We start from the raw sequence: 25,479 nt of genomic DNA, 5'->3' as shown, positions 1-25,479 counted from the left end.
TCCCCGAATCTTCTCGTCTGTCTCTGCCCTTAAAGTTACTGTCATCACCTTTTTGTTATCATTTATTTATACATTCCCCAAAATCTAGTAAATTAGATAAGTATTCATTAACTAAACAAGATAAATTTACAATGTAAACGTTACTGTCACCAGCATTTTATTATCTTTTATTTACATATTCTCCAAAATACAGTCCTGTCAAGTGTCACACAATTAGCATGGACTGCCGCACAATTTCAGACCTCATGGTATTTTAATGAAAACATGAAAAGCTCAATCTTCAGATCCCTATTTGCCATCATCCTTGTATGCAAAGTGTTCCACTGTGATAGCAATGGAGTTGCTGCAGCAGGACCCTGGAAGCTAACTGGTTCCAAATCCTGCTCGTGCTTCCCCTGGCAGAATAGCAAAAATGCTATTTCCAGAGCTCATGTTCTTAGGTGGATAATGAGACTGATAATATAAAAGACCAGCAAATAAGCATGGGCCTCAAACTGCAGTCTAATTAACATTTAGAAAGCCCCATCCCCTGCTCTGGGGTGGTAATCTTTACGAGATAAAATGTTGACTACTACAACCACAGCAGGCCTTCTCTCATTTTTATGAGAAAACTGGTAGTAACACTTTGGGTGGTAGATAATTTAATTAAATGCATGGGCCCATACGGGTATGGAAATAATGTTCTACAGCATTCTGTGAGAGTACAAGCTTCTATATTTTGTTAACAATTTGAGATCTTCTCTGGGTGTAATTAAACCTTAATAAAATGTCTCATTAACAAGATAGAGTAAAGAAATCCTAGAGTAAGAAAGGCCCTCTGACATCAGAATTGTTCAGTTTTCAGATGTCAGAATATCGTCACTCTAATAATAATGGACAATACACACTTTTAGAAGGTTGCACTCAGTGGTAGCGTAATCTTGAAAGCTAGATGGAAAAAAAATTGTAATAGTTTCTGATGGGTCCATTTAGACCACCGCTTTAGTGAGGTTTAAAGGCTTATTTATTAATGCAACCACAATTACTAAAATGGACACAACTTGTATTGAGTGCATCAATGCCATTCATTAAAAGTACTTACTGTATGTTCTTGCACTTTCCTATAGTTGTGCATCCATTCTGCCTCCTCTTCTGAACTGTGTGCAAGTGAGAATCTCTAGGGCTATTGCCACCTTTAAACTAAAGGTAATTCCATTATTTCTTCCGCAGGCTACATCAATAGGCGCAGATGACTTGCGCTCAGTGGATCACATGTAATTTTAATGTTGAGCACTGCAAATAACAAACTTTTGATGCAATTGCATTCATTTTGAAGCATCAGTCACACAATATTGCTGGATATGTAGGTAAAAACTTGCCAAATATGAGAATTTACTTTGATTTTGCAATCATAAACGATCCCTTTAGCCTCTTAAAATGTGTATACTGTAGATAAACCTCTTTATATTCTCAGAGTAAACCCAAACAAGTATAAACGTTCTTGGATTAGGCTACTGCTAGACCCCTCAGCTGGCATCAGCCTTCTCCCATGAAAGCTGATTATTTACTCATCTTAAATGTTTCACTAATGTTGCCATTTTAGTCTTCCTTTGCTTGAGACACATAGTGGACTACATTTCCTGCTATTCCTATGTCAGCTACTGCACAGTGTAGAAAATTTTTCAGTGGAAAACTTAAATAACAGATCTCACATTGAACAATAATAACCCAAAGGTAATTCAACAATAAAAAATACTGCAGCTTTTTTCAAACTGCGTTATGTGGGTCATGGTATAACTTTTTAGGATATTTCTTTTTCTATAAAAGTTATTATTAACAGTAAGGTGGTTATTTATTAAAGTCCAAATGCCAAAAACTCGAAAAAAAATTTTTTGTTTTTACTATGGGGAAAAAAACAAGAATTTTTCAGAATTTATTAAACCCCAAGGGTTTTAAAAGTCAGAATAAAAAAAAAAGTACTCCAACTAAGACCTGCCAAGTTCATGTACAAGATAATGGGAGAAGTCCCAAAGATATCTTGATCTGCGCTGGGTTTCGTGCAATGATCCAAAGATTTGATGGTTTTCGGGAAAAAATCAAAAAAAAAATCTGTTTTTGGGTGGAAAATCCATAAAGTTTATACAATTCAATTTCACGATTTTTTTGAGATGTTTTGAGATTTTTCCTGAACAGGGAATTCTCCGAAAAATGTATTGATAAGAAAGGGGGAAAAAAACTTATGTTGATTTGGTCGGAGTAGTTTTCAGAAAATACGAATATTTTCGGATTTTGATAAACAACCCATAAATTAGGAAAGAGACTGTTTACTAAAATATACAGATCTGTTTTTTTTGCAAAGCATATCTTATTATTCTGATTCAGATAGAATTATGATTATGTAAGGGCAGGGGTTCTGGGTTTTATATCATGGCTACTAACTGCAAGGCATTTGTATTTTCTTCCCTTGTCTATGGGCGTTTCTTAGAGTACTCCAGTTTGTGTCCCTATAGTGTGTGTATGTGATTAGGGACCTTGGATTGTAAACTCCACTAAAGTAGGAACTGATGTGAATGATGCATTATTACTGTGGTGATCACAAAGTGCTGCAGTATATCGCAATAATAAATATTACAATTAATTCAGAAGGCATGATTTGTTCTGCCTGAGAAACCTTGAGACAGGCCCATAATCAATGATGCTTACTTCTGGTTTTCACTCAGCATTAAAGAAAGTTTCCAAAAAGTGTTTACTGCTTTAATAATTTGTTTTACAAGAAGACTTAATTGCCCTACATCATTAGCTGATCATTTAATTCCACTATTACTCTCACTAAACTGTTGGCATAAAAAAACTGTTAAATAACGTTAGAGACTTTTCCATTAGTTTCTCTATAGCTGAGACAAGCAGTCAGGAAGAATCGTTTAGGAGATCTTGTGGTAATAACTGCATTTTCAAATAGACACAGCCAGAAAAGTTCTTGTTATGAATATTTTTATTCATACAGACCCAATGTACATTTTAAAAAAATACTATTATACATCTGGAAGGGGGCCAAGCAAATAATCATAAATATTACACAATTACAGGCAAAATTAAGTGCCAAGAGTTAAAAGATGAAGGCATGCTCAGTTTACAATGTAAGTGTATGGGTAACTTTCAGACACAGATAAGAGAGTAGCAAATGCTGCAAGTGATAGTGGCATAGGCACTGGCTAAGGGTGAATTCACTGCTGTAATATTGCTCCAAGAGCAGACAGCAGTTTTTCTAAGGCTAGGGCTGAAATCAGCATGATGAAATACACAGGCGTGGTAGAATGAGGGCATATACTGTATGATTATTTTAGGAGTTCAAATGCAATGCAGGAACACATTGCTATAAAAGGATCATCTCAACTCATTAAAGGAATTGTTCAGTATAAAAATGAAGACTGGGTAAATAGATAGGATGTACAAAATAAAATGTTTTCAATATAGTTAATTAGCCAAAAATGTAATGTATAAAGGCTGGTAGAGTGACTGGATGTCTAACATAATAGCCAGAACACTACTTCCTACCTTGCAGCTCTCTTAGTTTCCACTGATTGGTGACTTGAGCGGGGGCCATATGGGTCATAACGGTTTGATTTTGAATCTGACCTGCATGCTAATGATCAATTGTAAACTCACGAAACAGTTATGTGCCACGTGGCCCCTCTTAAAGTCGCTGAGTAACTCAGTGTTAGAGCGATGTAAAGCAGAAAGCTGTGTTCTGTTCGCCATCCGCTCACTCCAGCCTTTATAGATTACATTTTTGGCTAACTATATCAGAAACAATTTTTATATTGCACAGCCTATCTACTGACCCAGGTTTTTATTTTTACACTGAACTGTTCCTTTAAGCACAAGGGTTTTAGAATACATTAGTTCTATGACCATAAAACCACGAAATGTTGTACATGAATAGGGTTTCCCACCCGTCCGGTTTTGACCTGGACAGCTCGGTTTTCGAAAGGGCTGCCCGGGTCAGGAAAGACTGTCCGGTTTTCCAAATAAGGAAAACCGAGCAGCCAGTCGCTGATCGCCATATCATAGCCCCCGCCACATGATGTCACTGACCGGCCCCCGTCGCATCACTGACCCGCCCCTGTGACATCACTGTCCCAGGGAAAGGTGGCAACCCGATACATGAATGAAGAAAGCATGACACATTAGCTTTACTGTGAAAGGTGCATTGAATTCAGTCAGCTATCTTTCTGGTCTGGGGCCTGATTCCAAAAAAACTGTATTCTTCATATATCAGAAACATATTTTATGCACAACCTATTTAGAAATCACCATGTTTCAACAGTTTCACTCTTCTAGTTAAGTTTTACATGAACAAGCTATTGAATCTATTAACAGCTATGCAGAATTAAAAATGCTATAAAATGTACCAAAAGCACACAAAACAATCAAATTAAACTACACAAGGTATTGGATTTTTACAGATTTTAGCCAAAAAAAAAAAAAAAAAAAGACAATTCTGTAAAAAGAAAAGTGTAGTAAATCTATGTTCTAGCACGAATAGCCTTTTATCCACAGAACAGAAAATCTACATAATGTGGCACTTATATGCATTTTCTTTTTTAAATTAAGCTTATGTTTTCTATGTTAGCCAAATTGTACAGTATTTAAACCTTTATAAACTGGCAGATTTCAACATGGATTAACATGTATAATAGGATTTTATTGCTTGAGCATTATTTAGCATGTTTTTCACTTATTTGAAAGCTGAACTATTTAATGCTTAAAACTTTGACAGAATTACAGATAACAGAAATAACATTTAAATGTATCCTGGTAAGCAAAGCAGAAATTGCACTTTACAGTACCTGATATCAGACCTTCATACCTAGCAATTTCTCCAGATCTTTCTTATGCAGTATATAAATAAAAACTTCTATACACCTAAGGGGGAAATCTTTGCTTCAGCTTAACGGACAGTTACTTAAGTTCACAAACGTTTTAAAACCTCTAATAATTACCACTGAATTTTCAGCAGTCAGAATGACATTTTCAAATATTAGAAAGTTCCAGCCAAGCCCAGTAAACCATATATATTTTGGGAAAGTACACATTTGAATGCAACAAATCCAATTTGGGTAAATATGTATTTTTACTCTAAACTGCCAACCTGCAAAGCTTTCCTGAAGTTAGCAGGAAGCTGATAACATTTCTGAAAATTGCTTCAAAGCTTCCAATATTATCTCCTACATATAATAGGTACTAAAATGAAAAATCCTAAATATGAATGTCAGAGGGCCACTGAACAGGTTGATGCCCAATGTGCATAGGTTTGCCTAAGTATGTGAAGTGTAGGGGCCCAAAAAATACCACATACCACATATGATCTTTTATTTTTGTCATTCTATCATTGCAGCTACTGCTAAATTGACACACTATAAACTAGGGATGCACCAAATCCAGGATTCGGTTGGGGATTCGGCCTTTTTCAGCACAATTCGGATTTGGCCGAATCCTTCTGCCCAGCCGAACCGAATTTGCATATGCAAATTAGGGGCGGGGATGGAATTTGCCTGACTTTTTGTCACAAAACAAGCCCTACTATAAACCCAGCTATATATTTTTAGAAAGTACACATTCTGGCGAATATGGAATGGGTAAATATATCTTTACTCCGAACTACCAAAGCACAGCTTTCCTGAATTTAGCGGTTTTGATAATAACTCTGAAAATCGCTTAAAAGTTTCTTCTTTAGCATCAAATTTATGAAAATCAATTTAAAGCTTCTAATTTCAGCATCTTATTTCCACATACCAATAGATATCAAGATAAAAAAATGCTAAATATAAATGCTAAGGGTCCAAAGAACAGTTTGGTGACTATTGTGTTTTTTTTTGCTTTGTGTTGTTTTTTTGGTACATTTCACGTCTATGACAATGAGTAGCGATGGTTACATTGTATAATTAACATACAATGTTCAAGTTGATCTTGACAGAATTGTATTGGTATAGGGGCACAAGAATGTAAAAAACATTCCCTTAATAGCGGATTACAGATATTTCTTGATATACACTATTTGTTTTATTCTACAAATATCATGTATACAATTCGAGTGGGTGGGGGGGGGCTCAGTTCCTCCAGTTTTGTGTGATTAATCTCTTTGCCAGAGACTCATGCAGAAGCAGGGATTGGTAGTTACTCAGACTTAGGCCTTGGAACACAGCTAAAATACACATTTTGGGGGTTCTATGTAATGTAAACTGCATTATTGACACCAATATGGATACAATTTCTCCCCGGTATTGCATGATCTTGCTACAGCTGTACATCATGTTAATAAAGGTCACCTTCTCTAAGGTACCCCTTGTACAGACATCTGGAATCTGATGTGGTGCAATCTTACCGGGGTATAATTTGCCCTATAGAAAATGTATAGCTGAATAAGCCGCAGCCTATTGTTAGGGTATACTAGTTGTATTGCTGTCTGCACCTTCTGCCACATATCATCCAGAATTATATCTAGGACTACTTACTATTTATTTCTCAAGGCTTCCAGGGCATCCCTTGTGCAGATCCCATATTAATCTGGCATATAATTAGGTAATAAGACCTTTGGTATGGCCTCTATTGAGGTACTCCAGAAATGGATAGAAAATAAGAACCTGGTATGTTTATGGGTAGAATAGAGGGCGTAGCTGAGCCTATGGAAGTTAACCACTAAATAGTTCTCTCAGTTGTGCCAACGGGAACGGTTTCTCCCAATGTAGTAATACCATATTTCACGGCTTTGGACCTAGTTTAGCAATTATGGGGTATTGTGCATAGGTTTACCTAAATAAGTATGATCGTTCAGTTGTCATTTCAGCTTCTCCTGAATGTATTTTATGTAGGATGAAACCAAAAAAAAGCAAGTTCACCCCAGAATTTTTATATATATATATATATATATATATATATATATATATATATATATATATATATATATATATATATATAGTACACATTCTTCTGAATCCAAAATGGATAAATGTCTTTTTGCTCCAACTTACCAAAACATCTGATAATCACCTCAAAGCTTCCAATTTGCAGCATCTTGTCTCTCACGTCATTAGGCACCAAGATAAACAAAAATCCTTAATATTTAAACCCAGGGTCCAGTGTGCATAGGTTATTTCAAGTTCATGGCATGGAAAGACCCACAAATATGATAAAAATATGTTCATGCTAATTTTGTGGCTTACATTTCAACTAATTCAAAAACACCAATTGAATGTGGGGTAAAGCTGCAAAAAAGTACAAAAGTCACACATTTTGACAAATCTAAATTGGTTAAATATGTATTTCTACTCCAAACTACCAAACTCTGATAATGTTAGCTGCTATTAGGACGTTTCTGAAAATCAGACAGGGTCAAGTGTCTAAAATTACTGCAATTTCAAGGAATTAGCTTCCCCAAATTTTTGACATACAAAGATAAAACACCCTAAATATGAACACTAGGGCCTACTGAACAGTTTGATACTCAAACATAAATATACCAAAGTATGTGGCCTGTATGGACCTAAAATAGTGCATATGATTTTTCCAGACTGCCTACTATACCCCTTGTAACCTCTAGACAACATGGCAACCAAGAACTATATACCGTATACACTGAACAGGGCCAAATGCAAACAGAGTGTTAACTTCCAGTGAACAGCTGATTGAAGAAACCAGTCCTCGGTGAGAGGTTTTGGCTGAATCTGCCTTCCTGGAAGCTATCAGGGTATTGGCAATGTCTGATGAGAACACCTTGAGATGGAGCATTGGAAACTCAAAAGTCATGCTGTCAAATTAAGTAGTTTGGGGTGGGGGGCTTGATGGGGCTCTGCAGAGCAGGTCCGTCAATAGAGGAAGTGGCCAAGCATCCTCCTTGGACATGGCCACCAGATCGAAGAACTTACCCATTGATGCCTGGGGAGGGAACATGTAGGTAAGTAGATAGTGGCTATCACTGCATACACATTGACTGTTGGGGGATCCCTGCAGTGGGCATTGAACCTTGGTTCCTTGAGGCCATCAGATCTATGTTGGAGTTGCCCCACTTATGAACAATTTAGAGGAACACTTCCTGGCTGAGAGAACATCCGATTGGGTCAAGGTGTTGGTGACTGAGCAATGTATATTGTGGTTTTGTGTTGCCCATTTTAAGATGTGGCTGGCTTCTTGGCTCCTGGTGCCCCCTAGGTAGTTTAGGTATGCTATTATAGTGGTGCTGTTAACTGTATTTAAATGGCTTGTCCCTGGAGTTGGGTCTGCCAGTGGTTCTGAAGGACCACCCCCTAGTCTTTCAGGCTGGTGTTTGTGGTAAGGATCTGCCAATGTCGATCCATGATGGTTTTGCTCTTGGACAGGTGGCCCTCATGGAGCCAGTGTTGAAGAGGAAATCTGGTCTTGGCTCCTTTGGGTCAGATATTCCACTGAAGTTCTCCTAGGTGGAACTGTGCAAATAGAACTGCTTCTATGGAAGTGACCATTGATCCAAGGACTCTAGCCGAAGGTTAATGGTTGTCATCCAGGATTCAATGAACCAGCCACTAGTTTTTGCAATCTTGTCTGCTGGAAGAAAGATTTATTGAGCCCTGGTGTTGAAGGTCATGATGAGGAAGGGCAAGCGTTGGCTTGGAATAAGAAGCGACTTTGTGGTGTTGACGGTCCATCCCAGGTTGGTGGGAGACAACCTGTGGACATAATTTCTCTTCTATCCATGGACCTGGGGAATGATGTAGCCAGGCTTCTCGAAAATTCAGCAACCTATCCCCCCCCTGCCCAGAGGTTGCGAGGTGGTTGATGGCTGTCCATCGTGCTGAAGTGAGTTTTGGTTTGGGTTCAGCTTCCCTGCCAGCCCTGGAGGAAGATGTGGTTTTTCATCCTCACATGAAAGAAGAGTGAGATTCGGGTTGCAGAAGTACAGTGCATTTACCCCTGGTGGCCTGGGTAATAATTCTATCTAGTTTGGGGCTGAACAGGGCATGATAGTGAGTGATTTTATGGAAGATTCCCCGACCGTAACTGTGTATTCTGCAGGCCGCAATGGAGAGTGATGAGAAATTAATGATTACTTGTGTGGCATCAAGGGGGAGTGCAAATAAATAACTGTTAGCTTCTTGGATTTGCAGGGCCACACTAAGCAGTTCCCATCTGGATGAGCCTAAATTGATGCCCTCTACAAGGCGGACAGATTGTTTGCGGTTTATTAAGGTCAGTACTCTCAGGTCTTATGAAGAATCACAAAGTGTTTATTATCTACATCCCTAGCCTTTATCAAAGTGAAACAGCATTGAACAAACTAGATATTTAAATTTTAAGTGGCAGGAAAGGGGGGGAGTGAAGTCACCACATTGTGAAAAATAGAGACAAAAACATCATGTCACATCAAAGTCACAAAAGACAACCCCTAACCAAATGTGCATAGCAAAAAATGTTACAAAGGTAACACTTTGTGTAAACCAGGCATGTCCAAAGTGTCGCCCGGAGGCCAATTGCGGCCCGTTTTCAAATTTACACTGGCCCTCAGCCTCCATCATGAAATTAATAATAATGAGGCCCCCCAGCACAGTGCAATCAGGAATCCCACAGCAGTAATATTTGGGCACATTAGGCAGGTAAAGACCAAGTGGCAGATCATTTCACTAATGTGCCCAAATATTACTGCTACTCGATTCCTGTAATTTAATGTTAATGGTTCAAAGAATGTCGGGCTGAATGGTCTGCCCCCACACATTTTCACCTCACCAAATCTGGCCCTCGTTGCAAAAAGTTTGGCCACCCTGGTGCCATGGAAACAGTAGTGACATATTCCTAACCATGTATCAATAAGCTGCAAACAAAAACATTTTTTTTCAATACAGTTATTTTATTATAAAAATAATAATATAATAAAGGTTAACTTAAAGGAGAACCACCCCTTAAACAATATCCCATCTGAATTTTGTTTAAATGGTATAATTCATCTATACATGGAAAAATTATTATTTAACACAAGTCCAGGAAGTTCGTTTTTATTTTGCTCACGCTTGCATATACACAAGCATACTACTTATAAAAGTGTACACACATGCATACACAAACACACATACACCCTACAAACTATTTATTTTGCAGTGTGACTAGTGGATCAGGTATTTTGTCTTAAATTATGTATTAGTAGACCTAAGGTATGAAGATCCAAATTAGGGGAATGTCATTATCTGAAAAACACCAGGTCCAGAGCATTCTGCATAACAGATGCCATAACTGTACTTTCTAAAGTTATGTTTGTTTGTTCTTTTGAGGGAGGATTTTTTGTTTGTTGTACATATCTAATAAGACACTGTAAAATGCAAGTTTGAGTGAAATTTTTATAAAAAGCAATTTAGGTTGGTAGGTTACAGTAGAAATACATTTACCCATTTTAGATTCTTTAGAATTTATACATTTACCCATTTTAGATTCTTTAGAATTTGTACTTTCCAAAAAATATATGGGTTTTCTGGAATATACCTAATGTACAATTTGTAGTCTTGGCATTTTAAAGTATGCCAATGTCTGGAGTGCTCCTTTTGAAGTTTAATAGTGTACTGTGGGGTTTTTGATCTATGTATGTCAAACGTCCAAAAAAAATTATAGAAAACATGTTTCTATGATATGAAAAAAAAAAGGTTTTTACATCCCTATACCCTGTATTTAGTTATAGGAGTGGAATTACACAAAACCCCAGGTAGATTTAAAAAGCTTAGCTTGGCCTCACAAACAAATACATTTTTCGTAGGTAACCTAGCCATTACTCCTACAAAATGTCGGTAAATTGAAAAAGCACAACATTGCTTGGAAGTTAGTAACTGTTTGTGAAAAATCAGCTGGCAGTGAATGGGTTAATGTACATAAATATATAAATCAAGCCCTGGGTGACCAACTCTATAAAGTATTTATTCTATTTTATAATCTTTAAATGTACATGGATATCTTTCTACAATAGTAAGAAAACTAGACAATTGCCTTGAGACAACTCAGATTCATGGATAGAAAAAATTTTTTTTGAAGAGAAATATTTCTTTCTGTCCTACTTAAGGAAGGCATAAACTTTGCAGAAAATACCTAGCCATCAAGCAATGTTTCCTCTAAGCTGTTTTCTCTAAAACATAAATTGGAAAATGAACATTAGGCCTAATTGCAAGCAAAAGTATGGGAGCTAACAATGCTAACCTTTTCAGGAACAAAATTAGTATGAACGTCTTAAATCATCCCCAATTTGAATAAAACATGAAAATAAGAAAAAGCTTTGTGTATAATGTATGTGTTGTGGTTCGAAACAGTCATTGATACATATGTACTTCATCTGAACAGAGCCCACAACACGATTCAGTTTTACAAATAAGTGTAAAATTGTATCTATTATTTATGCGCATGTAGAAAAAGAAAACTATAGTATATAGTAAACCAAAAACGAGATGTTGTTCAAATCCTCTTTTAATCCAGCAGGTGTCACCAAAGGTCTGCTATACAGTTGCCTAATGAGGGTTTGAAGAATTGTGGCAGACACCTGATACTTCAATAGAATAGAGGGGGTTTTTTTTTGAGAAATATAAGGCGAATGGTTATAAAGAAAAGGATATTATGACAGCAAGAGGAAAATGTATCTAATATAAATAGGCAAGCATTACTGGAAAATATAGCAAACAATCTTATGATTCTCTGATTGTTTTCATGGGTAGATAATACCCTTTACATTGACAGTAAATTTGATTAATATTTTTGTCCGGGTCCCTATTTTCCCTTACACAATATTGGAAATACATGTTCATGGTCACATGAGACTCCTAACTTGATAGAATTAGATAATATCATGAGAAAACATTTTTCCTCCTCAAAACACAGTTAGTAGCACTCCTCAAGCAAAATCCTGTGCTGGAATCTTTTTTCAAAAGAGCAATTGCAATTGTTATACAGGTATGGGACCTGTTATCCAGAATGCTTGGGGCCTGGGGTTATCGAGATAATGGATCTTTCTGTAATTTGGATCTTCATACCTTAAGTCTACTAGAAAATCATGTAAACATTAACTAAACCCAATAGGATTGTTTTGCTTCCAATAAGTATTAATGATATCTTAGTTGGGTTCAAGTACAAGGCACTGTTTTATTATTACAAAGAAAAAGGAAATCGATGAAAAAAAATCTAGATTATTTGATTATAATGGAGTCTAAGGGAGACCGACTTTCCGTAATTTGGAGCTTTCTGGATAAAGGGTTTCCGGATAAAGGATCCCATACCTGTATTTAATCTTGAAATATGACATAATACAAGCTATTTTCTTACAGGTTGGTGTGATCTGAATACCCCCACTAGCAGCCAATATTATGCAAACAGAGGCGTGAAACAATACAACAATTTTCCTTGACACGTGTTTTCACTAAGCTCCAAATGTACAAGGGTGTACAATATTTAAAGGAGAACTAAACCCTAAAAATAAATATGACTATAAGGGGCCAATTCACCAAGCTCGAGTGAAGGATTCGAAGTAAAAAAACTTCGAATTTCTGTTTTTTGGGCTACTTCGACCACGACTTTGAATCGAAGGATTTGAACTAAAAACCGTTCGCCTATTTGATAGTCGAAGTACTGTCTCTTTAAGAAAATACTTCGACCCCCTAGTTCACATCTAAAACCTACCGGACTCAATGTTAGCCTATGGGGACCTTCCCCATAGGCTTTCCTAGGTTTTTTTGGTGGAAGGATAATCCTTCGATCGTTGGATTAAACCTTCGAATCGTTTGATTCAAAGGATTTCATCGTTCGATCGAACTATTTGCGCTAAAATCCTTCAGCTTTCGATATTCAAAGTCGAAGGATTTTAATTTCCAGTCGAATATCGAGGGTTAATTAACCCTCGATATTCGACCCATGATGAATTTGCCCCTAAATGTTGTAATGTAAACAATGAACTTGATTCACCAACCTCAACGTTCAGCATTTCTATAAAAAGAATCCAGGTCTTCACAGGAGCCTAACATCTTGGATTTTTTAGGAGTGTCACACTGCACATGAGCTCAAGGCAGCTGTTGAGAGGCTAAACTTAGGTGTTGCTGAAAACCATCAAGGAGAAGGCTTACCTGTAATAGAAGCTAATGCTAAAGGGCTAATTATTAAATTCTAATACAAATTGCACTGGTTTCTGAGCTGCCATATGTCACTCTCAATTAATTAGTAAAAGTGATGCACTGTGTGACTTTTATACTCTACACAGTATACTGGCCCCTGAGCTCAGGTAATTAAAAGCAGCACAGAACATGTATAGTAAATCTGTAGAAAAAATTGGGGTTACTACCGGGGCAAGATTTTCACTGTTAAAGGGCTGTGGGTGCCTTGGGCTGCCTTTGGTTCAGGACCCCAAATATAATATGCAGCATTTCTCCCCTATTTCTTTGTCAAGGTTTAGTTCTTCTTTGAAACAGGAACACGGACATTTCCAAAATTTGGGAAGTAACCAATGTGATACTGTACAGGCATAGATATAATGTGTATATGTTGAATTCACCGTGTCACAGTAAACATTCTTTATAAAGTGTAAAGTCATTGATTATAGCTGCCATCCTTCCTTGGCTATGAATATCAATATAATAGCAGTAATGGTCTCTGACCTTACTTTCATAATGGGCTGGGCCTTTCAAAATTTCAGGTGCGCCTTATTATAATTCAGAGCCATGAGATATATTTTTTTATTCACAAAAACATGCCCCATAGCCAATCCACCACTATAAAAATTACCATCCATCTTTAACTATAAAAATCAATATAAAATGCCACTTATACTGAACAATAATATTGACATGGCCTCCAGCACTCAATTGTGCATTATTACAGAGTGGAATCATATATTGTAAATATTCACTTTTCCCACACAAAAGTGTTTGCATATTAAATAATGTCAAGGGTTAGTCGATATTTTGTTCACTCTGTCAGCAGACTGTCAGTCTGTTATAAAAAACCCCATGCCCCTATGATATTCACAGTGCCTTTGTTATGGAATGTAGCTTAAGGGCTAGTCCACACGGGGAGATAGCGACGCGTTTGCGGTCGCGGCGACAAAGCGCCGCGACAGTCGCCGCGACCGGCGCAGGCGACAGTTTTGTATGGGCGCCTATGTAAAAACGCCTGTGCTAACCACACGAGGCGATGCGCTTTTCAACAGTCGCCTGAAAAAGCCTGGCGAGGCATTTTCAGGCGACTGTTGAAAAGCGCATCGCCTCGTGTGGTTAGCACAGGCGTTTTTACATAGGCGCCCATACAAAACTGTCGCCTGCGCCGGTCGCGGCGACTGTCGCGGCGCTTTGTCGCCGCGACCGCAAACGCGTCGCTATCTCCCCGTGTGGAATAGCCCTAAAGGTCACAAGGACTTTGTCAATAATATGTGATCTTTCACAATAAAATGGATTTTTCTCATGATATTTGATCACACTATGTGGCTGACCACTCATATTAACTTTATTAATTATCCATCATATTCATTTGACATTAATAATGAGCAATCATAAGGTGTTTTGACTCGCTACTATAGACTTATTATAGCTCTAGCATTAACATAGGATATTGTTTAATAGGATATTAAAAAAATGGGAAAAAAATCCAATCTGATGTATAGTAATATTCCTGGCATATATGTACAGCAATTCTATGCCCCATTCAATTTTAGTTGATTTATTACCCCACTGAGTGCAAACTGACTAGTAGTTAATTGTGCCATTAATTGTGTACGTACTGCTGAAGGCAATTTTATTAATACTTTGCTTCTGGCAGGCACATTCCAGAGAATGTGAAACGTTGTTCAACCTGCTTTATGTCTAACACAGAATGTAATTAATACAAGCCTAGATTATAGTAATGCATGCTGGCCTCCCTCTTCCCACATATCAAACTATTGTTCAATTGACTGTTCAATCTATTTGCCAGCTAGGTGAACTGCAATATTTCACTGTGGTTTTCTTCAACGTCTTCATTGGCTTTCTGTAAATAATTGAATTAAACTGAAGATACAATTAAACGTAAGCTTTTCCCAGCCACTTTAAGTTCTAGGCAATGCTCAATTGTAAAACCAATTCGCATTATGGATTTCTGAGTCCTTTTAACTGCTGAATACCGATTAAAATGCAACAACTTTTTTTCCATTTAATTCCCAGAGGCAGTTTTGTATAATGTGCATTTTTATGATTAAAATGGGGGGGGGGGGGGTTAGTTTTTTTTTTTTTAAACTACACAAATGAGATTTCAGGGATTGTTTATTAAGAAAACACATCTAAGGTGAAAGTAAAATATTGTAATATTGTATAAAGTTATCCAGATTGCATGCGCATTTAAAATTGTGTGATACGCAACACATTACAAACCTGTTAAAATAAACATATAATAAGACATTTATGTTGGTAAAGGAGCTGCAGAGTACCATGAGCTTAATTCTCCTTTCTTAATTCACAGCTCTATACAAATAATTTTCACAACAAAGCGATAGTTAACAAATCCAAAGCATCATGGACAGTTTAATAAAACATTTTTCACTAAGCATTATATAACACAAATAGAAACATCTTATTCACCATAATAACAATAATAATGAGAATACCAAATACCTTCAGAACCCATGCACATATAGAATAAATTCCATTTGCAGGCACACTAGGCTAGATTATCCGGAAATCTGTTATCCAGAAAGCTTGGTGTTACAGTGTCTCCCTTAGGCACCATTTTATCCAAATAATCAAAATTTTTAAAAATGGTTTCCTTTTTCTCTGTAATAATAAAACAGTACCTTCTAAATGTTTCAAACTAAGATCTAATAAATCCTTATTGGAAGCAATACCAGCCTATTGGGTTTATTTAAAGTTTACATTATTTTCTAGTAGACTAAAGGTATAAAGATCCAAATAACTGAAAGATCAGTTATCTGGAAAACCTCAGGTCCCGAGCATTCTGGATAACAGGTCCCATACCTGTATAGGTAATTGTAATCTTGTTTCTTCTATTAATTACATCTTGTTATAGAGAAGGGGCCATATATTTGTTACTTCTCACCTACCTAAATTGCCGTATGATAGCTCTGCTTTTAGGATGTTTTACTGTAGTGGTTTCTGCTTATATTAGCACTGTGGAATAGTAGTCATTACTACATTGCAGCACTCTTCTGAATTTGATTCTGACAAAAGCAAAGACTGCAAGGAGTCTGTATAAGTCTATTTTTTATTAATCTGCTTTTATATAGTGCCAACACATTTAACATACTGCAGAGGTTGTTAATTATTCATGCCAGTACCTGTTCCAGTGGAGCTTAAATTTTAGGTCCTTACTATATTTGCATACACTACAGCCAAATTAACATGCTTGTGTTATTGTAGTGTGCAAGGAAACTGGTGTTAGAAGAGGAAACCCACACAGGGATGATGTTACTATATAACCAACTTGTAGACCGTGCCCAAGTCAGAAGTGACCAGCTGATCACTGAGCTATCTTTCTGCTCACGGGTTTGGGCATGGGTTTACATTAAAATATAGTGTAGGAAACACAACCAGCCTCTATCCTTACATTTTGTCTCAGCCATCACTTGAGAAATAGTGCTTGGTACATGTGAGAAGTAAAGATTGCACCATGTTCTATAAAGTGAGTTGCTAAAGATCATGTAACAGGAACTATAAAAAAATACACTTGGAGGCACATTTACTTAGGGTCCAATATCAAGGGTTAATTAACCCTCGATATTCGGCCAAAGTAAAATCGCTCGACTTCAAATATAGAAGTTGAAGGATTTACCGCAATTCGTTAGTTCGAACGATCGTAGGAAAAATCGTTTGAACGAATAAATCTTTTGAATCGAACGATTAGAAGGATTTTAATTCATCGATCGAACGATTTTCCTTTGATAAAAAATACTTCGAAAGCCTATGGGGACCTTCCCCATAGGCTAACATTGTACCTCTGTAGGTTTTAGGTTGCAAAGTAGGTGGTCAAAGTTTTTTTTAAAGAGACAGTACTTCGACTATCGAATGGTCGAATAGTCGACCGATTTTTGGTTTGAATCGTTCGATTCAAAGTCGAAGTAGCCAAAAAAATACTTCGAAATTCGAAGTATTTTTTATTCTAATCCTTCACTCGAGCTAAATAAATGTGCTCTTTTATATTGTCAGCTGTCAGACATCAGTACCAGAAGACAGAGATAAAATGCTTAAGAACCACAATTTTTTTTTATTGAGAAACAGTCTGGGGATGTTTGTTACAACACTAATTTAAAGTAGAACAATACAAGCTGTTTCTGACAACTGCTGTCTTTCCAATAAGACTTACTGAGCAATGTATGAGGTATTGGGGGGTCATTTACTGTGTTGATACTGTGTTCTAAGACTTCTGTCATACAGTTTCATTAACCCCAGAATTACTAGTATAAAAGAATTGACAAATATGAAAGGAAGCAGAATCATTATATTGAGGTGGCTTCTTGGCCTTGTAGAAATGCTAGGAGCTATTATCACTCACACTGTTCCCCTTGTAAGAAAATATATAGGACAACAGAAAAAAACATGATTTATACATATATTACAAACTTTTTCAAAAGTCAAATGCAGTTCACTAAAACTGTAGTGTAGTATCTGTTTTGTGCAATAGCACACTAGTACAGGTATAAGATCTGTTTTTCGGAAAGCCGTTATCCAAAAAACTCCAGAAAGGCCGTCTCCCATAGACTCCCTTTTATCCAAATAATACAATTTTTTTTTTATAATGATTTTCTTTTTAAGTGTATTGGAAGTATGTGGAGGTGAACATACGTTTGTTGTGTGCACCCTGATGAGCTAATGACTTGGAGTGTATTGAAGTGTGCTGGATAACGACTGTGAAAATGATTTCCTTTTTCTCTGTAATAATAAAACAGTACCTTGCACTTGATCCAAACTAACATATAATGAATCCTTATTGGAGGCAACATCAGTCTATTGGATTCATGTTTACATGATTTTCAAGTAGACTTTAGGTAGCTATCTATTTTATTTCCTAATGTTTGAGTGATTTGATTTGAGCTCACTTTTTATGTTCTGATGAAAAGCATATTTCATGAATGAAAAAAAAACAAAACATTTAATATGCTTAATGCCGTAAATACATTAAATATGATTTCACAACAAAATGCCTACATCCAAATGTATCAGTTTTACCTTGAAATTAATTTTTTTTAAATTATACATGGTATAAAATTCTTACTGTCCAAATGCTGCCATGGAGTGTGATGTAGGTCAGAACTAAACGTTAACTAAAACCACTGCAGAATGGAGTTTCCACAGTAAATTCACATGAATAAAACATAATAATGGTCAATTGGGCTACATGCTCGAAGAACTTTTATGTTACCAGCAATAAGGCATTTTTAGTTCTGCACTCCTTTTAGGGCAAACTGGGGAGATCTACCACTCTTACCCACCAACAGCCACATACCATTTAGAAGACTGGTACACTCACTTCCTATGCAATACAGGAATGGGCTCCGTTATTACGGAAAGGCCATATGCCATAGACTCCATTTCATTTAAATAATCCAATTTTTTTTTCAAAATGATTTTTTCTCTGTAGTAATGAAACAGTACCTTGTACTTGATCCAAACCGAGGAATAATTAGTCCTTAAAAGCCAGAATATTGGGTTTATTTAATGTTTTCATGATTTTCCAGTATACTGGAAAGCAGATCCAAATTACGGAAATATCCGTTATCCGGAAAACCCCAGGTTCCGAGCATTCTGGATAACAGGTTGAACCTGTAGCTGTTCGAGAACCAGTGTGTGCTTACAGAGTGAGAACTTTGAAATTGGTGTTTTCAGCAATAAAAAATCCCATTGAATTCAATGTGTTTTGCTAATTTTCATTGGTTTGCCAATTCTTAGGCAAAGTGAAAAGAGATTAACTTTTTGCTAATAAATAATAATAAAGGCATTTTAGATGGAGTTTTTAAACAAATATTTTAACCATAAGGTTTCTAAGAAAAATATACAGCACAGTTGTGAATTTTCTGATCATATATATAAAACCTATAAAATTGCTAATTACTTTCTAGGCTGTTCGCTTTTGTTTAGCAAGTTAAAACATCTACCTCTTTTAGGACTATTAAGACCACATAGTGAGGCGTCATTATCTGTTTATGTTTTTGTCTCTACTTCAAATAGCTTTCTCAAGGAAAAATACTCTACAACAGGGGAAGCTAGTAAAACCATATAAACATTTTTATGCACGATTTGCTCACATTATATCTGGTATATTGGCAAGATCTATCAAATATAGCAAGATAAAGACAGGCACATTTTTAAAGAAAATAATTTCTATGCATTACCTAAACAAGGATTCCTTGTCAAACACAGTATCTGCAGGCATATTCACTGGTATCAAGAGATCTGGATGAGAGTCAAGGTGAATGAAGCTAATGTTGCTGACAGGCAGGTGTTTTGACCCTATAGCGCGATAAATAAAGGGCAGGACCTGCAGAGAGAAAACATAATGTAAAAAGTGCACTTTTACTTCTGGCTGATTCCATTTACTGTTGTTTCCGCTCTAGTTTCACAACCTCCTGCTGTAAAATCACTGCTCCCTGTATGATATTCATTGGGAGGGTTTCTAGCAAAGGACAATCATTAACGCTTCCACAAGATTAACTCAGTGGGGTTGGAGGGTAAAACTATGAATAACTCTAAAGGTAGCAATCTAAACAGTGGTGCTATTAAATAGAATAGACAGCTATGTTTTAGTTTGTTAGAAAGGGATTGGCAGCAGGAGGCAAAAGTAATGATTTATTTCTCTTTTTAACTGTGAACAGTAGGCAAAACATTTTAGGTTCTTGTCTGTTTAGTAAGCGATGCAGTGGGTAAAACTGAGAACACATGGTGATGGGAAACTTATTAAATGATAACAACTAAAGGATAAAGAAAAAAAGTAATAAAAAGTCTTGCAAGCAGTTTACTTATGCAGTGTGAATTGGCAAGCTGATGTCGAAACACATTCAGTATCCAGAGATGCGCACCTCAAGTTTTACTGTTGCTATTTAACTTGTGCCTTTTCTCCAGCTGCCCCCATGGCTACACAGCATCTTATTTATATAAACTATATTAGTCTTTCTGAAGCAAACACACTAGTTTTACCTGTGCAAAGCAACAGTACATTATACTTTGATTACTTTGATACATTTTCTGTTTTTGGTGCTACGGTTTCTTTAAAAAGAGTCGGAGTTGGAGTCGGAGGTACCATAAAATGAGGAGTCAAAGGATTTATGTACCGACTCCACAGCCCTGCTTAATTTCTAACTTTTTAAACAAACATCCTCATGATATGATCATATTACAAGAGACACTCTTGACATATGATTAAACCATGGCTTAGTGCCTTGTTCCATGCCTGTTATTCAAACTATGCTAGAGCTGTCTCCATACTGGTCCATACAGATCAAAATTGACCCCAAAGGTAAATTTTTATATGGCTATGCTAGAATTGACGAAAGGCAGTTTTGATAATAGAGGTGTATATCCCTTCACCATTTATGCTAGCTTGCTCACCACTCACTCCCAGATATCCATGTTTCCTTATTTGACAATAATTTGTAAGGGAGAATTCAACTGTGTACAGGATGTAGAATTACATATGTTTACCCCAACACCCAACCAGTAGCCGGGCCGTTTCACGACTTTCAACAATATTTGACTTGGTAGATGCCTGTGGGCTAAATACCGTACTCTGAAACAATACAATTGTTATACAGCAACATATGGTTCCATGACTAGGATTGATCTAGCTCTACTTTCCCCATATTTACACCCATTCATGCAAAATGTGCAGCTTTTACCCCAGGGGGTGCCAGATCACTTGCCACTCTCACTCTAATATAAGCTTACCATTCGTCCCCGTTTCCAGACCCTGTGCCCCATAGCAAACTGCCCCGTGAACTGTCCCTGTAATTCGCCATTAAGTTTAAAGGTCCCCATGTATGCCTAGCAACATCCCCGTAAAATAGGAACCCTGGTTGGCCACACAATAACATCCTTCAACTTGTTGTTCCTGATTCTATTGGTTAATGTCATGCCAGGGCAGCGTTGCTCTGGCATAATAACAGTTAACACGGGAAACATTTAGTCTCAGGCTCGCAGAGACCCTTGATTGCATATCTCACCAGGGGGGCTATGGAAAGGTGACATCCATATCTGCCTTCGGAGACAGTTTGGAGTCACACAATTTGGGCAAGGAAGATGGGCCAGTCCGTTCTTTGATCGGTTGATCAAAGAACAGAGCTGCGGACCTAGAGCAGCAGGGGGGATAGTTAGTAGAAAAATATGGATTATAGGAAAGGATCCATATCTCCTGTGTCATAGGATTCATATCCTCATAATTTACACATTGGTTATGAGGTCACATGCTTCCTAATGATACCAAACAGGGCCAGCCTATACCCATCAGTTAGGAGGGATGGTTCCTGGGGGACTGGAAAATGGGACCACATTAGTGTTTGGTACCGTTCTGATTGCCCACACATGGATCACAGCCTGCCCATTTTTTTTATTATAATATGGGGTACTGGCCAGTACCGATATTATATTGGGAAATCTTGCCTGAAAATAACAACCCCCTACAGGGGGTCATAAATGACAAGTTCCTGGGCGCTCCTACCTCATGCATAAGGTAATGAGGGGAATGTCCCAGCAGGCAATAAAATGGTGATAGACCCAGTACCCAAGGTCGTACAAGGAGGCTCCATACCCGTGGATTGTATGCCCATTGTTTCCTAACTCTTGCCTCAGAGGACGTAAATTCTAAACTTGGTAAAGTAGGGCTTTCTTTGTGTTTTACTCCCTTTTATTTTATTTACTGTATTTGCAATTGTATGTCTTCTTTGTAATATATTCTTTTATATACATGCGCTGTTACTTTTAATATTAAATATAATACATTTTAATACGTTTTGTCTTTGTGCTCTAACAAACTCATAGCCCAGATAAATGCTTGTGCCCAAGTGTATTAACTGTATGTGTGGAAAGGGAAAGTTGCCTATTTATATGTTTAATAACTAGTACGGCTAGCAGAAAAGTGTGTTTGAATATAAATTAACCCTTTGGCTTCTGGGGTGCTTGTTGAACTAGAAGGATCTTACCCTGACTAAATACCATAGGAGAGAGTGTTTGATGCATTTCTGTGGTGTGATTTATTACCTGTTATAGAGGGCAGGGGAATAGTCACATTAGGTTTCTATCGCCAGTTAATGATAGATGGTGGCAGCGAATTAATTTTGTGGGTGTTGGTGTGTTTTGGGGTGTCTGAGGTTAGTCTAACCTGTGCGTAAGGTGATTGAGAGACTGAGTGTAACCCCTTACAGCCAAACCCAAGAGTTATGTGTGGTTGAGAGTCCCGTTTTCGTGACAGTTAAATTTTGGCGCCAAGCTAAGTTGAATAGAGGCTGGCCTCCGAATATTATATAAAGCTGTCCTGTCCCCAAACGTGCGCAGTTGCGCATTTGAATGAGACCGGAGAGGAGTGTCAGGAGGACTCGGTGCAGGCAGCCCGGCCCATACAGCAGCAGAGCAGCTCAGGCAGCAGCAGCAAGGCCCAGGCCAGGTCCAGGGAGGCAGGTGCATAACGGTTACTGTCCACAAGTCCGACTCCATTTTCCGACCACCAGTCACGGTGTCACCACGTCAGTGTCAGACGACTCTCACACTAGTGGACTGCAAATTAAATAAGTAATACGTACTGCAGTCGAGCCCTTGTGTTAAATACTGCTTCTGCCTTATTTTTATCTAAATCTACATGGCGCAGTAGTTTGTAAAACTTGTGTTGAAAACGGTTCTGCTCTGCTGTAGTACTAACACTGTACTTGTACTAGTGTTGGCTTGGGCCCAGGGCGGAACTTGAAGCTGCCAGCAGTGCCTGCCCCGCTGCGCCTTGGCTCTTCTTGGGAGTGTGGGACTAGGAAGACCCACAGGGGGCGGGCGGCTGCTGTGTAGTTGGCTGGCTGGGTCTCTGGGATGGGTGTGGTCGGTTCGGGCCCTGGCCCAGGTTCAGGGGGATGATGAGTCACTTTTTGGCTGTAATAATTAACATGTCACGCTATGGGGCTGGGAGGGTCTGTCTTCTTGGCTCTGTGACACTGTGTTAGTTGTTGGGACGGTTGGTACAGTGGCTAATTCAAAGAAAATTTTCAATAATTCCTCTTCATTTTTTTTATATATAGTTTTTTATTTGACTTTCCAGCTTTCAAACGGGGTCACTGACCCCACCTAAAAAGCAAATGTTCTGTCTGTAAGGCTACAAATGTATTGTTATTGCTACTTATTATTACTCATCTTTTCAGGCCTTTCCTATTCATCATATTCCATCCAGTCTCTTATTCAAAACAATTTATGGTTGCTAAGGTAATTTGGACCCTACCTAGCAACCAGATAGCTGAAATTGCAAACTGGAGAGCTGCTGCATCAAAAGCTAAATAACACAAAAACCACAAATAATAAAAAAATTAAAACCAATTGCAAATTGTCTCAGAATATCCCTCTCCACATCATACTAACAGTTCATATAAAGGGGAACAACCCCTTTAAAAGAGCCAGTGATCTACACCTGTGTGTATATAGAGCTGCTGCAGTGCGTTGGAGTTAAAGGAACAGGTGTGTATATATAAAGGTTAATATGATTACCTAAGGGGAATACATATGACAACAATTTAATGAAATATAAGATATGCATTTAAAAGTGTACATCCAAATATTTAATACACTATGGTGTATAATTATTAAAGCATGAAAATATTTCCAAGATATCTTTGCTGAATTTCTTCAAAGTCAGACTCCTTCAAGCATTCAAGCCTGGCCATCCTTTCTTCTTGCCATATTGGATATTTACAAGCCAGGATAAACAGGTAAGTCTCTAAAAAGTAGTGTTAGGAGTCTGAGCTGCCAGAGTGTTGCTGATGTAGTACTAATGTGTCTCTTTATTTACAGGATATCTTTGAAGAAATCCAACAGTGAAGAAATCCAGCAAAGATATCCTGTAAATAAAGAGACACATTAGTACAACATCAGCAACACTCTGGAAGGTCAGACTCTTAACACTACATTTTAGAGACTTACCTGTTTATCCTGGCTTGTAAATATTCAACATGACAATTGTGAGATGGAAGGATGACCGGCTTGGAATGCTTGAAGGAGTCTGACTTTGAAGAAATCCAACAGTGAAGAAATCCAGCAAAGATATCCTGTAAATAAAGAGACATATTATTACTACATCAGCAACACTCTGGCAGCTCAGACTCCTAACACTACTTTTTAGAGACTTACCTGTTTATCCTGGCTTGTAAATATCCAATATGGCAAGAAGAAAGGATGGCCAGGCTTGAATGCTTGAAGGAGTCTGACTTTGAAGAAATCCAACAGTGAAGAAATCCAGCAAAGTCAGACTCCTTCAAGCATTCCAAGCCGGTCATCCTTCCATCTCACAATTGTCATGTTGAATATTTACAAGCCAGGATAAACAGGTAAGTCTCTAAAATGTAGTGTTAAGAGTCTGACCTTCCAGAGTGTTGCTGATGTTGTACTAATTTGTCTCTTTATTTACAGGATATTTTTGCTGGATTTCTTCTTCAAGTCAAGTCGAATTTCTTCTGCTAGTCAAGTCGGATTTCTTCTTCAAGTCATCCATTCTCACAAGTATCATCTTACACAGGATACGAAGCCTGGAAATAGGTAAATAACTAAAAGGAGAGTGGTTGCAAATTCAGCAATGTGTTTGATTCTAACAAGCTTTTTCTTTGTTGTAGGATTTTTTACAGCTAAGTTCTTGGAAGACCAACAGGATGTCAAAACAACTAAGAAAGCGCAAGTGTGTATTGACTGACTATTTAAAAATAATTTCCATTTCTCAGGCCAGGAGAAAATGAAAACTCTGCTTTCTGTTCAATGTGTAAGATATCTTTTACTATTGCAAGTGGTGGGCGAGCGTCTGTAACAGACCTTATAACTTCTAAAAAATATAAAAGGGCACAGCTGTCCCAAGCTCGTACTTCAAAAGTGAACACATTTTATAAAAAATTGTTACCTGATAAAAGTGAGTTACGCTTGGCACTTCAAGAAGGAACATATGCATTCCATACAATAAAGCATCATCATAGTTTTAGGTCAATGGATTGTTCTTCACATTTAATTAAGAAATTCTATGAGAGCAAATTTAGTTGTTCTAGAACAAAATGTGAACTAATTGTAACTAATGTGATGACTAGGTGGGCAACTGAAATGGTTACTCAAGATTTAGAGAAAACTTCCTTTGTTGCATTACTGATTGATGCTTAAAACCATAGCCATATAAAACTTTTTCCTATACTGTTGAGATATGTCCTTGTTGGTAATGAGTCACAGGGTAGTCGTCAAGTGCAGATACACTATCTGCTGATAACACTAACAGTAATTTTGGTGGATTGAAAAGAAAAAGGGGCAATAACGTTATTACTAAAGT

The 25,479-nt window shown here is 37.5% G+C and overlaps 1 protein-coding gene across 6 annotated transcripts in view; it reads right to left on the bottom strand.

The window, feature by feature from the left end:
* Positions 1–25,479, bottom strand: part of c5orf22.L (chromosome 5 open reading frame 22 L homeolog) — a 77,973-nt gene that overhangs the window by 23,804 nt on the left and 28,690 nt on the right. For 5 of the 6 annotated variants that reach the window (XM_041565322.1, XM_018266349.2, NM_001089649.1 and 2 more), the window contains one exon: positions 19,334–19,479. In XM_041565322.1, the coding sequence (XP_041421256.1) occupies positions 19,334–19,479 (146 nt within the window). Of the gene's footprint in view, positions 1–1,081; positions 1,220–19,333; positions 19,480–25,479 lie in introns of those variants that run through there. The other variant, XM_041565323.1, reaches the window with a different exon arrangement.

This window comes from Xenopus laevis, chromosome 6L, assembly GCF_017654675.1.
Source record: "Xenopus laevis strain J_2021 chromosome 6L, Xenopus_laevis_v10.1, whole genome shotgun sequence".
NCBI lineage: Eukaryota > Metazoa > Chordata > Amphibia > Anura > Pipidae > Xenopus > Xenopus laevis.
Note: the sequence above shows the minus strand (reverse complement) of the source record. Positions and strands in the feature narration are given on the sequence as shown.